The following is a 17,260-nucleotide window of genomic DNA, read 5'->3' as shown; positions in this document are numbered from 1 at the left end:
TAATGATCCCACATTACCCCTTGATTCCTTCATTGCTTCCTAGTGCGCTATATTCAAATTTAAGGAAACATGCAATATCCAAGTCCTAACTCTACAGAAATGCAATTGTCTGTCACAAGTATATCATTTCCCTCTTTCTCTGCTTCTATCTTTGCTGTCTGTCTGCCCATCTTTCTTTGCTTTTATTCCTATCATTTGTCTGTCTCTCTCTTTTTCTAGGTCTCTCTCATACATATATAAAAACAATACACATGGTGTATGTATATATGGTCTACCTCTGTGTATGCATCTGTATATGAGTGTACGCATATGTCTGTGTATGTGTGTTTGTCTGCGTGTGTGTATCTGTGTGTCTATATGTGTGTCTGTGTGTGTTTGCATGTGTGTTTCTGCATGTTCTTCTGTGTTTGTGAGTGTGCATCTGTGTCTTGTGTGTGTCTATGTGTATGTGGATATGTGTCTGCATGTATGCCTGTGCTTACACGTGTGACTGTGCATGTCTGCATGTGTGTTTGCAAGTGTATCTGTGTGTGTCCGCGTGTGTGTCTGCATGGGCGTGTGCACGCATAACTATTTTCCAAGACATGACTGCTTCTTGCTCTTTCATCTTTTAGCAGCTCTCTCCCCCTTCATCACGAGGGGGCAGGACTCCAGAAAACATGCCTGCCCACTGTCCCCTTGACTTTCAGTTGGGCAAAGTGGAAGATGAGGGCCCCTCCAAAGGGCTCCTTTTCTCTGACTCCACACTGCGACCGTGCCAGCGTTTATTTGGCCACATGGTCTGTTCCGGAGGTTTTCCCTTGCAATCCTGCTGAAAATCACCCCATTTTGTTTCAGTCTTTGTTCTCTTTTTGCCTCAACTCCACCTAAGGTCAGACACCTTTCTTCTCTGCTTTTCAGCGATTTCTGGTCCTTTTATTCCATCTGCAACTCCAGCTGCTAGCTAGCAATTTGAGTCAGGGTGTTCAGCCTCTGAGTTTTGAGAGAGGCACGCCCCTTATATTAAGCGTTGATTCACAGGCCCCATCTTCTGTCTGTGTTGTTTAAGGAACAATGAAGGAACAACAGTAAGCCAAATCCCACTACTTCTTTTGGGTAATTCTCTTATTGATTTCTCCCTAAGAAGAAAACCTGTGGTCTTCATTCAAAGCAAGGGCATTTGAAGCCAGCATTTTTATCACATTTGTCCAGCGTGGATCGGAAGCTGATTTTCAAAACATCTGAAAGATATCCAGAAGAATGTGTCACGTTGGGGTTTGTTTGTGGGTGAAGGAAATATCCCAACAGCTTTTTGACCTATGAAATCTGTCTTCAGAAAGCGGTTTCCACATGTGTGACACATTTAGACTGCCTCGTAAAAACACAATTTATATTTGACAGTTTTAATATTTTGAACACTGTGTGTTGACATTTTTATCAGACAGGTTGTTTATGTTGACAGTGGGAGTTTGCAAACTAATGAAGAGAATAAGAAAGGAAATTAGCTTGAGGCTGCTGAGTATTTGCGACCAGAAGGTAAACGAAGGAGGGACCAGTGTCTAGAAATAATTGCCATCACTGCCACGGTCCTCCATTAGCGCTGCCAAAAGACCCAGGGTCTGACAGTTAAATTAAAGCCTACAACCCAGTGAAAAATTAGCAGCCGAAAGCTTGCATTCTGGTAACATCACACTGCGTCCCATTTACTGTACGGCTTGACAACTTTGTTCCATTCATAATATTCATTGGGGGGTAAGACAGCTTAGGAGACATAGAAAACAATTTTATCTGTAGCAGGCAGTGTTTACAAAGCAACGACCCAACCAGTTGGCCATGAAAGAGGGAGCTTGCTCGGAGAAATTCTTCTTTTGTTATGTGACACTGGATGATGACTGACATCTGCACTTCGAGGGCAGACAGAGTTGAGTATGAAGCCCAACTCCAACTGGGTGAGCACTATTGGCTGTGTGTACTTGGGCTGCAGACTTTTCTGTTCCTTAGTTTTCTTACTTTCAAAGTATAGATGATAATATGACCTGCCTAATAAGATTATAAAGGAGTCAGTGAGATAATACATTAAAGTGCTTACCACATCATAAGCAACGTGGTCGTTGTTGTTGTTCAAGAAGGTGGTAGAAGAGGGGCGCCTGGGTGGCTTAGTCGGTTAAGGGTCTGACTTTCGCTTAGGTCATGATCTCGCGGTTCGTGGGTTCGAGCCCTGCGTCGGGCTCTGTGCTGACTGCCAGCTCGGAGCCTGGAGCCTATTTCAGAGTCTGTGTCTCCCTCTCTCTCTGACTCTCCCCTGCTCATGCTGTCTCTCTCTTTCTCTCTCCTAGAAATAAATAAAAATATTAAAAAAAAAAGAAGGGGTGCTGTATTTTGTCAAATGCTTTTTCTGCATATATGGTGCTTTTTTTGATTGACTCTGAGATCAAGAGCTGCAAGCTGAGCTTGCAAAAGTCTGCAAAAGTCAGATGCTTAACCAGCTGAGCCACCAGACACCCCTGGGTTTTGTTTGTTTGTTTGTTTGTTCTTGGGTTTTGTTTGTTTGTTTGTTTTCTGGGTTTTTTTTTTTTTTTTTTGTCTTTAAAGATTTTATTTTTAAGCGATCTCTAAACAAAATGTAGTTCCCCAAACCCATAACCCTGAGATCAGGAGTCGCATTCTCCACCAACTGGGCCAGCCGTGCATATCTATATGATGTTTTTTTAATAGACTTTCAAACATTTCCTCTTAATCACTTTTTCCTTTTTTAAAGATTCCTTCTCTTTGGCTTTCAAAAGAGAGGTCTTTCATCTTCAAAATTTGGTCTTGCTCCTGCTTTTGGCCTGGTTTCAGATATCATCATTAACTTTTATTTTTGTTAACTTAGAAAATTATTTAGGTTTAGATCCTCTGTCTCTTCATCTGTAAAACAGATATAATGTTATCTTATAGAGTTGCTTTCAGTATTAGAGATGGTTTATAAAGAACATGGAATACAGTATCTGGCACAGAACAAGTGCTCAATAAACAACAGCTCCAAATGTCATTTTCCCTCCCTTCCTCATCACTATCAACATCCATACCTCTTGATTATCTAATAAAACTGAACAGTGGAACAGTGGTGAATATACAATAACTATTCTATGTTTGTGTATTAATTTCCTAGTGCTGCTGTAATAAAGCCACACCAACTGGGTGGCTTAAAACAACAAATTTTCTCATCGTTCTAGAGCTTAGAAATCTAAAATCAAGGTATCAGCAGAACCATGTTCCCTCTGAGATTCTGTTAGAATCTTTCCTTGCCTCTTCCTAGCTCCTGGTGATGTCTATCAATCCTGGGTATTCATTCCTTTATTTTAGCCACATCACTCCAGTCTCTGCCTGTGTCATTACATGGCATTCTCCTTCTTTGTCTCTTTCTGTATGTATTCTCTTATAAGTACACCAGTCACATTGGATTAGGGTCCACCCTAATGACCTCATCTTGTTTAGACTAAATCTACGAAGGCTCTGTTTTCCAAATTAGGTCATATTCATAGGTACTGGAGATTAGGATTTCAACATATCTTTTTGGGTGACAGGGTTCACTTATAACATTGTAGTAGAGTATATATGACTAGTCAGGAGAAAATATCTTCCCTCTAGAGATCAGGTCTTTGGACTTCCAAATGAGTGTTGTGGTTATAGTCGTACATACATTGTAACATTTTCTCAAATATCTTCTTAATGGTAGAGATGTCTGTCTTTGTTCAGGTCTTATATTTAGAAGATAAAATAAACCACCATCTTCTTGTGAATTTTAGACCAAAAATAGCTTATGAAGGAAAAAGCTTTATAAATTTACCAATTTACAAATGTACTTTTTAGCATTATTAAGTAGTATAGATATTGAATATCTCTATTTGAATGTGCTGATTGTTTTTAATTTGTTCTTATTCTTATAAGCTGAAACCTACTTGAGAGTAGTTTTAATATAATACCAATTAAACTTTTCTTCTTTACGTGCTCTTTAGGAAATAGCACACTCCCAGATTAAACAGGAGGCTGTATTGCTGCATGAAAAACTTTATGAGTTAGAGTCCCATCGAGATCAAATGATTGCTGAAGACAAAAGCATGGGATCTCCAATGGAAGAGAGAGAGATATTACTCAAACAGGTAGAAAAAACAAAAATACTTTACTATGTCAAGATTTGGTAAGTATTCTGATTATTTTATTTAAGGCATATGAACTGAACAGAAAGCCAGTAAGTTTATTGTCTTAAAAAACAGTGAAAAGTGACTTTCATCTAATTAAGATTCACTGGGGTGCTGGGTTGGCTCAGTCAGTTAAGCGTCCAGCTCTTGATTTTGTCTCAGGTCATGATCTCACCGTTTGTGAATTCAAACCCTGCAATTGGCTTTTCACTGAGATTGTAGAGCCTACTTAAGATTCACTCTCTCCCTCTCTTTCTGCCACCCCCCACCCCCGTCCCTCTACTTGCATTCTCCCTCTCTCCAAATAAATAGATAAACATTAAACAAATAAATAAAGATGAACTATTTGACCAAGAAAATCTAGGTGCAAGTCATTTTTCACATAAGCTGTTTCTTGACCTAAATCCTAATTTTATATGGTCTTTGTGTACATCTTGGCCATTTTTTCATGTTTTTGATCCGTATAAGGAAACTTGAAAGTCTTTTTTATTGTTTAGTAAATAATTAGATGATATTATTGAAGATCTGCTCCTTTATTTGTTTGGGGCCTCATACTTTGGAAATGAAATACCCCATGGCTAATGCATTTTTATGGTGATCATTATCAGTGCCTCTGTGAAGTGAATGGAATTAAAATGTACTATGAAATCACAGTATGTCACCAAGTTGTGTCACATGTATTCAGTAGCTTTCTTATTACCCCAAAACTAACTTTAACTTAGCACTAAGTTATGATTAGCCTGTTTATGCTGAGACACCCTAACTATAGGGTCTTTAGAAGAATTGCATATGTATTTGGGAACAGCACCCATTAGGAACCTACAAATGAGACTCCTCTGTGGTCTTAGGTTGTGCCCAAATGGTTTGTAAGAACCGTAAGGATCAAGTCAGGAGCTATTTAAGTATTACAATCATTTTAGAAAGGTATTAAAATCTAGAATCTCTGAAGTTCCTCAGAAAGAGATCATTAGAGGCAGGGGGAGGGAGAGCATAATCTTGGGATAGGATTGGCAGATGAAATACAGAACAACTAGTTAAGTTTTAATTTCATATAAACAATAATTATTTAGAATGTGTGTGTGTATGTGTGTATATATCTTGCATGGTAAATATGTACCCTGAAAGTTACTATTTATCTGAAATTTGAATGTAACAGAGACCATAAAATCTGGCAACCTGCCTTGTGTGTGTGGGTGAGGGAGTAAAGAAAGACAGTCTCAGAAGGCCTGGGTATTTATGTAAATTGATCTAAGCATGAAGACATGGCAACCTCATGGTGCCACACAGATAGGTAAGATGTATCAGTCGTCACCCTTCCTTTGAGGAAAAAGAGAATATCTGTGAAGAGTTTCTTAATGATCTATCTATCTATATATTTAAACTTGAAGGTTGAATTTTAAGAACTAGATTTCAAGAAAGAGACTTCATTTGACATATTAGTACAACATATCTTAGAAGGTAATTCTCTTTAAGATAGCCTAATGATGAGTAATTCTTTAAGTACTGTTTTCTTTATATGCTTTTATAGGTTAAAGAAGATAATCAGGAAATAGCCAGCATGGAGCGACAGTAAGTACATTTATAGAAGGACATATTACATCCATTTCACATCTTTTAAATTACATTCTAAATGTGCAATAAGTACATACTGTTATTTTTTTCTATAGTTCACACTGGTAATATTGATGCAGTGTTTAATCTTATTTAAAGATTTAAATATTTCTTTTAATGTTTACTTAAGAGCCATTGGGTAGCATAATTATTTTTTAAAAACAGCTCTGTTAAGATATGATACATACCAGGGGTGCTTACATGGTGCTCAATTAAGCACCCAACTTCAGCTCAGGTCATGATCTCACAGTTGGTGGGTTTGAGCCCTGTGTTGGCTCTCTGCTGTCAGCACAGCTTCAGATCCTCTGTCTGCCTCTTTTACTGCCCCTCCCACACTTGTGCATACTCTCTTTCAGAAAAAAAATTTATATATATATATACACACACACACACACACACACACACACATATATATAATCCATACCATACAATTCACATATTTAAAGTGTACAACTCGTAGGTTTTAAGTATATTCAGAATTGTGCAGTCATTACCTCAGTAAGATCCATCACCCCTTTACTCATCCCCTCTCATCCACCACTCCCAGCCCTAGTCAACCATTCTACTTTATGGCACTGTAGTTTGGCCTATTCTGGATATTCTGTACGCATGGAATCATATAGTATATGGTCCTGTATGGCTGGATTCTTTCACTTAGCATAATGTTTTCAAGGCTCACCTGTGTGGTAGTATGCATCAGTATTAAATTTCTTTTCTTTCTTTCTTTCTTTTTTTGCCAAATAATAATCCATTGTTTGGATATGCCATATTTATCCATTTATCAATTGATGGTTTTTGGATTGCTTCCAGTTTTTGGCTATGATGGATCATGCTGGTATGAACACTGATGCATATATGTTTTCACTTCTCTTGGGTTTATACTGAGGAATAAAATTGCTGGCTTATATATTAACTCTATATTTAACTCTTTAAGGACCAGCCAGACTATTTTCCAAGCAGATGCACCATTTTACATTTCTACCAGCAGTGTGTAAGCATTCCATTTTCGACATATCCTCACCAACACTTGTTATTATCTTTTTTTTTTTTCTTACGGCCATCCTAATGGATGTAAAGTGGTATCTCACTATGGTTTTGATTTGCATTTCCCAAAGACTGCTGTTTATTGACCATGTCCATATCTTCTTTAGCGAAATGTCTGTTCATATCCTTTGCCTATTTTTTAAAAAATATGTTTATTTTTTGTGAGAGAGAGAGCAAGAGAGAGTGAGCATGAGCTGGTAAGTAGCAGAGAGAGAGGCAGAGAGAGAATCCCAAGCAGGCTCCACATTACCAGTTCAGAGCCTGATGTGGGGCTTGAATTCAGGAACCGTGGGATCATGACCTGAGCTGAAATCAAGAGCCTGACACTTACCCGACCCAGGCGTTCCCTTTGCCCATTTTTAATTGGATTATTTATCTTTTTATTATTGAATTTTAAGAAGTCTTTATATATTCTAGTGATAAGTCTCTTATCAGATAAATCATTTGCAAAGTCACTTTCCCATTCTGTGGGTTGTCTTTTCATTTTCTTAGTGGTGTCCTTTGAAGCACAAAATTTTAAATTTTGATAATGTCTAGTTAATTTTTTTATTTTGTTGCTTATGGTTTTAGTGCCCTATCTAAGAAACTAATGCCTAATCCAGAGTCATGAAGATCTATGCCCATGATTGGTTTTAAGAATTTTATAGTTTAGTTCTTATGTTTAGATCTGTGAGTCATTTTAAGTAAACTTTTGTAAATGGTGTGAGGTAGAGTCGTTTTATTCTTTTGTTTGTGCATATCCAGTTGTCCCAGCAACATTTGTTGCAATATTCTTTCATTAAATATTATTTAATATTCTTTTCCCACTTTATTATTTTGGCACCTTTGTCAAAAATCAGTTATATATCAGTACAAGGTCCCATTTCTGGATTCTCAGGTTTATTCCATTGCTCTATATTTTCTTCCTTTAGTCCAGTACCACATTGTGTTTATTATTATAGCTTTGTAATAAATACAAATGCTGCTTGATAAAAATTTTAACTTATATAATCTCCAATCAGCGGTAAATTTTCTCTTATTCTCTAATTTTTGAGACTGATTTGTCAATTTAGTTCAGTTTTTACAAACCTACAAAAGAAGGTTGCTAAAGATTTTTCACTTTAGGGGCGCCTGGGTGGCTTAGTCGGTTAAGCATCCGACTTTCGCTTAGGTCATGATCTCGCGGTTCGTGGGTTCGAGCCCCGCGTCGGGCTCTGTGCTGACTGCCAGCTCAGAGCCTGGAGCCTGTTTCAGTCTGTGACTCCCTCTCTCTCTGACCCTCCCCTGCTCATGCTTTCTCTCTCTCTCTCTCCTAGAAATAAATAAAACATTAAAAAAAAAAATTAAAAAAAAAAAAAGATTTTTCACTTTAAATATCACAAGTCAAACTAAAAACAAGAATGGGGGAAATGTCAGGCAACCTAACAGTCTCAGAATATACTTCTGTTCTAAATAAGAATCCTATAAAGATCTGGAAAATATTTTTCTATCTTAATTTATAGTATTGTCTTCAAAATAGGGCATATTATTTATAGATACTATTTATGCAACTTAGAAAAGATTTCCTAACATCATCATTAAATTTTTATTTAATGTTTTAATTTAATTTTAATGTTTTTACTGAATATCTAATTATCTGTCATAATTTTTTTTTTAAAGTTTATTTTGAGAGAGGGAGAGGAGAGAATCCCAAGCAGGCTCCGTGCTATTAGCATGTAGCCCAATGCAGGGTTCAAACTCATGAACCATGAGATCATGACCTGAGCTGAAATCATGAGTTGGATGCTTAACCAGGTGAACCACCTAGGCACCCCTCTAAATTTATTATATAATATTTTCAACAGGCTAACAGATATAAAAGAAAAAATAAAGCAGTTTAATGAAGAAATTAGACAACTGGACATGGATTTAGAAGAACACCAAGGTAATTTTTCTGGTATTTTTATAATGTTTAATAATAGGTATGTAACAGCATTGATATAGTATTAACTTGGACTTCAAAGACTATTTATGTGAGGTATAATATTTAATTTTTATGATATCTCTAACTTTGACTACTAAAATGCTAAACTATATTATAATAGGAAATATTACAATTAATATTAAATTATTTAAGCTGACTAAAAACTTGAAATAAAGTGGTTATATAATAACAACCATTTATTTTGTTTTGCAAAGCACTTTTTTTAAAAATGAAATAAAATGGTTTAAAGTTGTTACAGATTTCTGATTTATACCTTTGTAATGTGGTCAACTATCAATCAACTGGGGTAACTGATAGAATTGAAGGGGGAGAGAGGATCAAGTCTTAGAAAGAATTAATTCCCTATAGGTTTCTGTAATGAGGTAGCACATACTGATCTGATCCTTTCCCTTCTTGCCCCAGCTGTGGAATATGAAGAGCCAAAGGGACTAGAATCCTTGTGGGAGCCTGGGGCATGAACATGTGGTGGGGATTAGAGAGCTATATATAGTATGTGTGTGGTTGTATTATTTATATTTTTTCTTGATGTGTGAATAATAGCTACTATGATTGCTTACTTACCTGCATTGGGCACTATGTGATTTTTGCAAGAATCATTTGAAGCCTTGTAAGCCCTTTTATACTTGTTGAAGTTCAGAGAAATTACTCAGATTCCGACGACTAGTAAGGGGTAAAGTCTAAATTTAGATCAAGTTTTCTTCGATCCCAAAGTTTTATTGTCAAAGCCTAATCTTGGCTTTCTGATACGAAGCGCTACATTTCTGAAATAAAAATATTCTTTTTTTTTAAAGCGATCAGGTTACCATTTTATTTTATTTTTAATGTTTTATTTATTTTTAAGACAGACAGAACTTGAGCAGGGGAGGGGCAGAGAGAGAGGGAGACACACAGAATTTGAAGCAGGCTCCAGGCTCTGAGCTGTCAGCACAGAGCCCGATGTGGGGCTTGAAGCCACGAAACGTGAGATCATGACCTGAGCTGGTCAGCCGCTTAACCAACTGAGCCACCCAGGCACCCCTGAAATAAAAATATTCTTATGAAATGCTTAATTTTATTTACATATGGCTAGTAATGGCTTCAAGTAGACATGTTTAGGCATATTAGGCATACAAGGTAGACAAACTTTAAGTTCCATTTATCAGGTAAATAAACTTAGCTTAAATTTTCTCATCTGAAAAGTGAATATAAAGGTCCTTCCTCACTAAGGTTTATGAATACTAAATGGTATGTATAGCAAGGTAGGCTCCAAATAAATTGTTAAGATAAGGTCATATTATTTTCTTTATTAAATTATTTTATTGCTTTTAGTTTATGTAGATCTAGTATTCTTTATTTTTTATTAATAGCTTATTCTGAGAAAACTGATAGTGTTCTTGATTTGAGATGCTTTACAGGAAACTTTCTAAACAATTTTCCTCTTCCTAAATTTAAATTTCTAACAACACTCTAACAACACTCATTACTCCAGTAAAGCAATTCATTTTGACGGTAACAGTTTATTAATTGCCAGTTCTAAGATAAATAGAATGTTTTGAATTGTGGCTTCTATTTTACTTTTTGTTTTCTAACCTGTGTCCTATTTGATTAATGTGGAAAAAGACATTCTATAATGTAATAGCAAAAAAGTGTCAAAATACTTATAAAAAGATCTGTTGCATAAATATATACATATGTATGTTCATATATATATCAACACATTCAATTTTTATTCTTGTGCTGTATTGTGAACATAAATTATGTGTGCAGTAGCACAGGGGGTTCTGTTAAAAGGTTATGTGTTAGCTCAGGACTTTATTATTTCTTGTCTGACCTATTGCAGTAGCCTTCTTACTGGTTGCCCTGTCTCCAGTCTTGCTCCCTCTCAGGTTGATCTACCACAGTGTTGCTAGAGTGACTTAAAGTAAAATTGATTCTGTGTTACTCTCCTGCTTAATAATGGTTCACCATGACCTATGAGAGATAAGATTTAAGAATCTTTGCATGGCATTATAGTCCCTCTGCAATCTGACCTATATGTTGTCAGTTTCCTCTTCTATTCTGTATCATCTCTGTCCTTACATTCTAATAACAATCTCTTTGGTACCCCACACCCCACGCCCTTTACCATAAATCAAACTCAGTCCTTTGCTCCTACTATTTATTCCCTTGTCTTGAATATTCTTTTTCCTGTTATTTACCTTACTAACTTCTCATCCTTTAAAATCTACCTCCAGTATCCTTTCATCCAGCATAATAACCCTAACTTCCCTCCCTGATCTATTTCAGGGCTGAGCTAAGACACCCTCCTCCCTTCATTATCAGAGCATACTGTGCATAAATGTATCACTGTATTGACCATACTATAGTACCACTATCTCCTTGGATGTTTGTCTTTTCCCTTAGGCTGTAGATCCTCAAAGGACACAGACTGTGTCTTATTCACTCTGGAACCTCTTTCATCAACAATGTCTGGGAAAATAAACACTCAATAAATGTTTGTGGAATGAATGAAACAGTGCTATATTTTAGCAGGGAAAGATTTGAGAATGAACTAAAGGTGAAAATTGGCTCTGTCACTTCTTTGGGACTTCTGTTCTTAAGATGTACATATACACTCTTTTCCAGAGACAGCTTGATTAGTTATCAAAGGTTTTGTTACTTTCTAGAGGATTCCTACCTTGGATTCATTATTTATTATCAGTAAAGTGATGGGTTCTTACCTACATCTGCATTCTCAACAGTTCCTTGACTCAAGACTGTAGATAATCCACTCCTTAAGATATAGAGGATAATCAATTTATTTTGACTTTCTAATTCATGCTTCTTCCTGCCCCAGGCTTCATTTCCTCTGGCCATTTTACTAATTTTGCAGTTGCTACCTTAGGGTGCCTTTGTATGAGCCAAGTAAGGCATCCATTTTGCCTTGTAGGGATTCTGGTTAAAATAGTATATAAACTATAAATAACATTAATATATATCTCACTTTGTTAGTAGTTGCTTCATCTTTTCAGTTTTGCATAATTCATTTTAAATTCAGAGGCATCCTTGGATACTGGGTTAGGTCTAGTTGTGTTCTCTGTTAGTTATTAATAGTGGCCCTATAATCCAGTATCTTCCATAAGTGTATTGTATTTATTGACAAGTCCCTATAGTTATACTTTGTCAAATGTTACACTGAGTAATTATGTCTCAGAGTTAACTAAGTAAAATAAATTAACAGTTATTTGTTCCATGAAAATCTTCATTGTTCAGTTGCTGAGTTATCCTCATAGTACACTTGGACTTTTGACCACTTCTAGGAGGGCTTCTTTGCTCTCACATCTTTACTTCGTCTTTGTAAGTGATTTAAAAATATAAATCTCATAACAAAAATTTCAATATAATAAGATATAATTACTCTTTTTAAACTTCTGAGGGATTGAGTTTTATCGTGTTAAATATTTATCAGACCTCACCCATATAGTGGTTTTACCTTATAGATGGATCAGGTAATTTTGTTATATGGGTTCTAAAAATGTTTAGATTGAAATATGTATACTGTACTGTAAAGAGCTATTTATTATTATTTATACTTAATAGTAGCAGTGAGAAATAGTTCTCTTGAAAGTTGCTAACCTGGTCAGAAGTTGGGTACAAACTACATCATTATTAAAGCAGCGCATTATTGGTAGATTCCATACTACTACTTTTCAAAAAAGGCAGGACCCATATGGATTTCTCCTTTCTCAGCTGAATTCCAGCCATGAAATATTTGCTTAATTGTTGCTTTTTAAAATATTGCTCCTACAGCCAGTAGAAGGAAAATAATAAAGATTAGAGCAGAAATAAACGATACAGAAACAAACAAAAAAAAAAATCAGAACACATAATGAAACCAGGAGCTAGTTCTTTGAAAAAAATTTATAAAATTGCTAAAACCATCTCCAGTCTTATTAAAAAGAAAAGAGAGAGGACCCAAATATGTAAAATCACAAGGAGGAGAAATAATAACCAACACCACAGAAATACAAGCAATTATAAAAGAATATTGTGAAAAATTGTATGCCAACAAATTGGACAATTTGGAAGAAATGGATAAATTCCTAGAAACATATAAACTACCAAAACTGAAACAAAAAGAAATGGAAAAACTGAATAGACCAATAACCAGCTAAGAAATTGAATCAGTAATCTAAAATGTCTCAACAAACTAAAGTCCAGGGCCAGATGGCTTCCCAGCACAATTATACCAAACATTTAAAGAAAACTTAATACCTATTCTCAAACTCTTCCAAAAAATAGAAATGAAAGGAAAATTTCCAAAATCATTCTATGAGGCCAGCATTACCCTGATTCCAAAATTAGACAAAGACTCCCCTAAAAATCACATTGCTGGGAGTTTTACCTTTAAAAAGTCTTCTTTCTATAGTTTTAGTTGTGTTTGAGGAAGGATTAGTTAGCTGTGCATATTTTTAAAAATGTTTTATTTATTTCTCAGAGAGAGACAGACAGCGTGAGCAGGGGAGGGTCAGAGAGAGAGGGAGATACAGAATCAAACAGGCTCCAGGCTCTGAGCTAGCCTGATGCGGGGCTCAAACTCACAAACTGTGAGATCATGACCTGAGCTGAAGTTGGTAGCTTAACTGACTGAGCCACCCAGGCGCCCCTAGAGTTAGCTGTGCATTTTGAACCTGCCATCTTTATCAAGAAATTACCAGTTATAAACCTGACTTCCTCGGGATTTCTAGAGTTTTAATCATCTGAATGTACTTCTTTTGGTGGTGTGTGTGTGTTTGTGTGCGTGTTGCCTCAAATGACCATTCTCATGCTTCATTAACTGTGCAATTAGCCTTAGTATCTAGGAGATTATCCCTTCCTATTTTTCAAAAAAATTTCCCTTAAAACTAGTTAAAGTTATTTTAAAGACTCCAGTTAATTCAGTTTTTAAAGCTATGTACTTTATTTTGTATAAAAATCTGAATGTGATAAATTCAAGCAATACAAAAGTGTATCAAGTAAAAAGTTATCTCCTTTCTCCTTATAGTAATCCCAGTCTTCCGAGGTAATCATTATTTATAATTTGATGCCTATAGCCTTTTAGACTTTTTCCTGTACCTATTTAAGTGTATGTATTTTAAGATGGAGTATAGTTTCTCTGAATTTGTCTTTCATTTATCTATATATACTGTACATTCTTCCATAATGAAGATATATACTTCATTCTAAGAAGTATAGTATAGTATAGTGGTCAATGTCAGAGTTTTAAAGCCAGACAAAGACTGGTGCCTGGGACATATTATTCTCAACAACTGTTAGCTGCCATCATCCTCTTTGTTATTAGGGTTAAAAGTATTCATTGGATCCACATTGGCATTTAGATGATTACTAATTTTTCACTGCCAAAAACAATGCTGCAGTAAAAGACCTTGTTGTACCCATGTTCATTAGCTTGCTTATTTCTATAGGATAAATTTCTATAAGTGACATTGTGAATAGAGTGTTACTTTTACAATTTCTCTTATTTTTGCTTATTTCTTCCTGAAAAGATAGTGTCCTTTTTATACAACCAACAGCAGTATGTGAGAGTGCTTCCTCACTACTGTTAGTTATTTATAAATATCTTAGTATTTGTCAGTCTAGAATACACACTTCGATATGGTTCACAGTTCTTAAAGGCCTGAATTTGTAGGACTACTATGATCCACAATGTGGGGCTAATTTTCTGGATGTCTGTTTACACAGACTAGGCTTGACAAATACTGTTGAAAAAGTATAGTCACATAAAAAAAAGTACAGTCACATATCTCTACAAGAAGGATTCTTCGTCATTATTACTCATTACAAATTATTTCCTCATTTTTAGAGTTCAGTATCTTTCCAAAGATGGATCAGCTTGTAAAACCAAATATGTGATTATTGGTGTAGCATATCACAGACATCTAAATATCAAACGGCTACAATATAATAAATATATACCATGATAGAAGTATACATAAAGTACCATAGGATCATTATCCTAAACTCTAAATAAAATCATTGAGTTTTACTCCATAATTTAAATGCTTCTTTGAAGAGTAATAAAAATATAAAACATAACATTTTTCTTGGGTTTGTTTATAGGATACTTTTTCATAGTCAGGGTTCTGTGGCCTAGTTTGGAAACTTTTATTCTTTGCTTATGTGAGGTAATGTAGAATTTATAAAGACAGGATAGTTCTATTAATAGGATAGGTTCTGCAACCAAAATGCCTATATTCACCTCTGAGCTGTGCTGTTTTACTGGCTGATCTTGGACATGCTATTTGATCTTTTTATACCTTAGTTTTCTCTTTAAAAAAAAATGAATTAATTTATTTAGTAGTTTCTTCATTTTTAAAATGGAGATGCTAACAGTACTACTTCTACTTAGAGTAGACGCAGATTAGATGAATGGGTGTGTGTGTGTGTGTGTGTGTCTGTGTGTCTGTGTGTGTCTGTGTGTGCCTGTAACTGACTCAAAATAGCATATAGTTATAAAGTGCACATAATGTTAGTTACTGGCTGTTATTAATGCTGTTAATTTATAAACTGAAAGTTGAGTAACTTTCCTGAAGATTTTCCCAAAACGTATTTTGAAGAAAGTTTTTCCCCTAGAATGTATAAAATAGCTGATTAAGTTTTAAAGTGGTTTATCCTCTGGTGTCTGAGATGTCAAATGGCATTTATATATTGCTATTCAATAGAGACTCTCTATATTCAATCAAGAAGAATGAATCATTGTTTATTGTTCAATTTGGAGATTGGTTAAGGTACATTTTGTATTTTTCATTAGAAGATGGTATTATTTCCAGATTAGGTGCTTGAGTACCATCTGAAATTTATTAGAAATAAAAATAATTTGGCTCCACCTCAGACCTACTGAATGTATAACGCGAGGCATGGGGAATTTGTGTTTTAGCAAACTTTCCTGATGATTCTGATGCATGCTAAGGTTTTATAGCCACTGCTTTAGGAAATAAGTTGTGTTTAGTACATTCCAAGGACTACTCATTATACCATCCAGTTTTATTGATGTTACTCTGTTAAAATACATGTCTTCATAGTCCTTTTTCTCTTATTTGTATGGTGAGGCTTTTTATAGTAACTTTAACATATTTAAGAGAATTTTTATTACATATTTTTAAAGTGCCGTCAATGTGTAAAAATAGAATTATTTATTGCAAGTAAGGAAACTTGCCTGCAGAAATTTAAAACATTTTGGAGAGAATGTATGGTTGATAAGTCGGGAGAAGCCTGAATCCAAAAGTTAGTTTAAAACATTACATTTATATGGACTCATTTTAACATAGCAGTTTGCTAGTATTTGATATGCTAGTTTATTTACTTACTGCTATAATGATAGATGAAAAATAGGTGGGAAAGAGAGACTGAATATAAAAAGATGGAATTTAATAGGACCCCCAAACTAATTAAAATTTAAGTAGGAAAGTGGAAAAGAAAGTGTCCTGGCTTACTAAAATAGGTGAAAATGTTAGCAGAGATTTAGACAATAGCTTAGTATGAATTAATGTGCTATCGCCTCCAAAATGGCTGAAATCCTCGGTTGCATTAACAAAAAGATTAATATATAGAGTATGGGAAGTGATAGTCTGCTTCAAATCCTGTATTTCTTGGCATTATGCTTTAAAAGGAACAAAAAAGAACTGGAACTCACTAAGAGTAGAATGAACAGAATAGTAGAGACTAAAACCATGCCACAGAAGGAAAATTCAAAGGAATTGACTACTCAAAGGCCCTGGGGAGACTTAGGTGGCCTCAGAAGGACTCCAAGTGCTAGAAAGGAAAGAATTTGGATGTGTAAAAATCCTTTGGGTATTATTCTTGGCCCACTTTGTTTTTTGCTGTTCTTTCACCTCCCAAATCAGGAGGCCTGCCAATCTGGGAACCTTGAGACCAGAAGAGTGATTAGCATATGCCTTATTATATATTGGCCAAGAGAGAATATGGAGGGAAAATGATACTCAGACTTTCTCTAGGGTTAGGATTACTTCTCAGAGAATAAAAATCAAGATAGTTCTGGGGCACCTGGGTGGCTCCTTCGGTTGAGCGTCCAACTTCAGCTCAGGTCATGATCTCACGGTTTGTGGGTTCGAGCCCCACATCGGGCTCTGTGCTGACAGCTAGCTCAGAGCCTGGAGCCTGTCTTCGGATTCTGTATCTCCCTCTCTCTCTGACCCTCCCCTGCTCATACTCTCTCTCTCTCTCTCTCTCTCAGAAATAAATAAAAACATTAAAAAAAAAAATCAAGATAGCTCTATAAGCCTACAGTCCAGAGAACATTTGATGGCAGAGAAGTAATAGGGTCGGATGAATTGACAGTGAGGACAAAGGCAATTGTAGTGGTACTCAGCCCCTTGGTAGTGTAAGAAGAGCATATCTCTCGTACTCCACTAGCTTTCTGTAGCAGAGAGCATCAAAAAACAATGATATCTTTCTACAGTATTCCAAGTCTTTTGTAATAGGCCTGAATTAATAGATTATAATT

General features: G+C 35.6%; 1 protein-coding gene across 1 annotated transcript in view; it reads left to right on the top strand.

Annotated features, from left to right (window-relative positions):
• IFT74 (intraflagellar transport 74) overlaps window positions 1-17,260 on the top strand; it is an 83,046-nt gene that overhangs the window by 40,477 nt on the left and 25,309 nt on the right. The window contains exons 11-13 of the mRNA XM_039221802.1: window positions 3,978-4,121; window positions 5,689-5,729; window positions 8,639-8,718. Coding sequence (XP_039077733.1) covers window positions 3,978-4,121; window positions 5,689-5,729; window positions 8,639-8,718 — 265 coding nt within the window. The remainder of the gene's footprint in view (window positions 1-3,977; window positions 4,122-5,688; window positions 5,730-8,638; window positions 8,719-17,260) is intronic.

This window comes from Hyaena hyaena, unplaced genomic scaffold, assembly GCF_003009895.1.
Source record: "Hyaena hyaena isolate Hyena2069 unplaced genomic scaffold, ASM300989v1 scaffold_1015, whole genome shotgun sequence".
Taxonomy (NCBI): Eukaryota; Metazoa; Chordata; class Mammalia; order Carnivora; family Hyaenidae; genus Hyaena; species Hyaena hyaena.
Note: the sequence above shows the minus strand (reverse complement) of the source record. Positions and strands in the feature narration are given on the sequence as shown.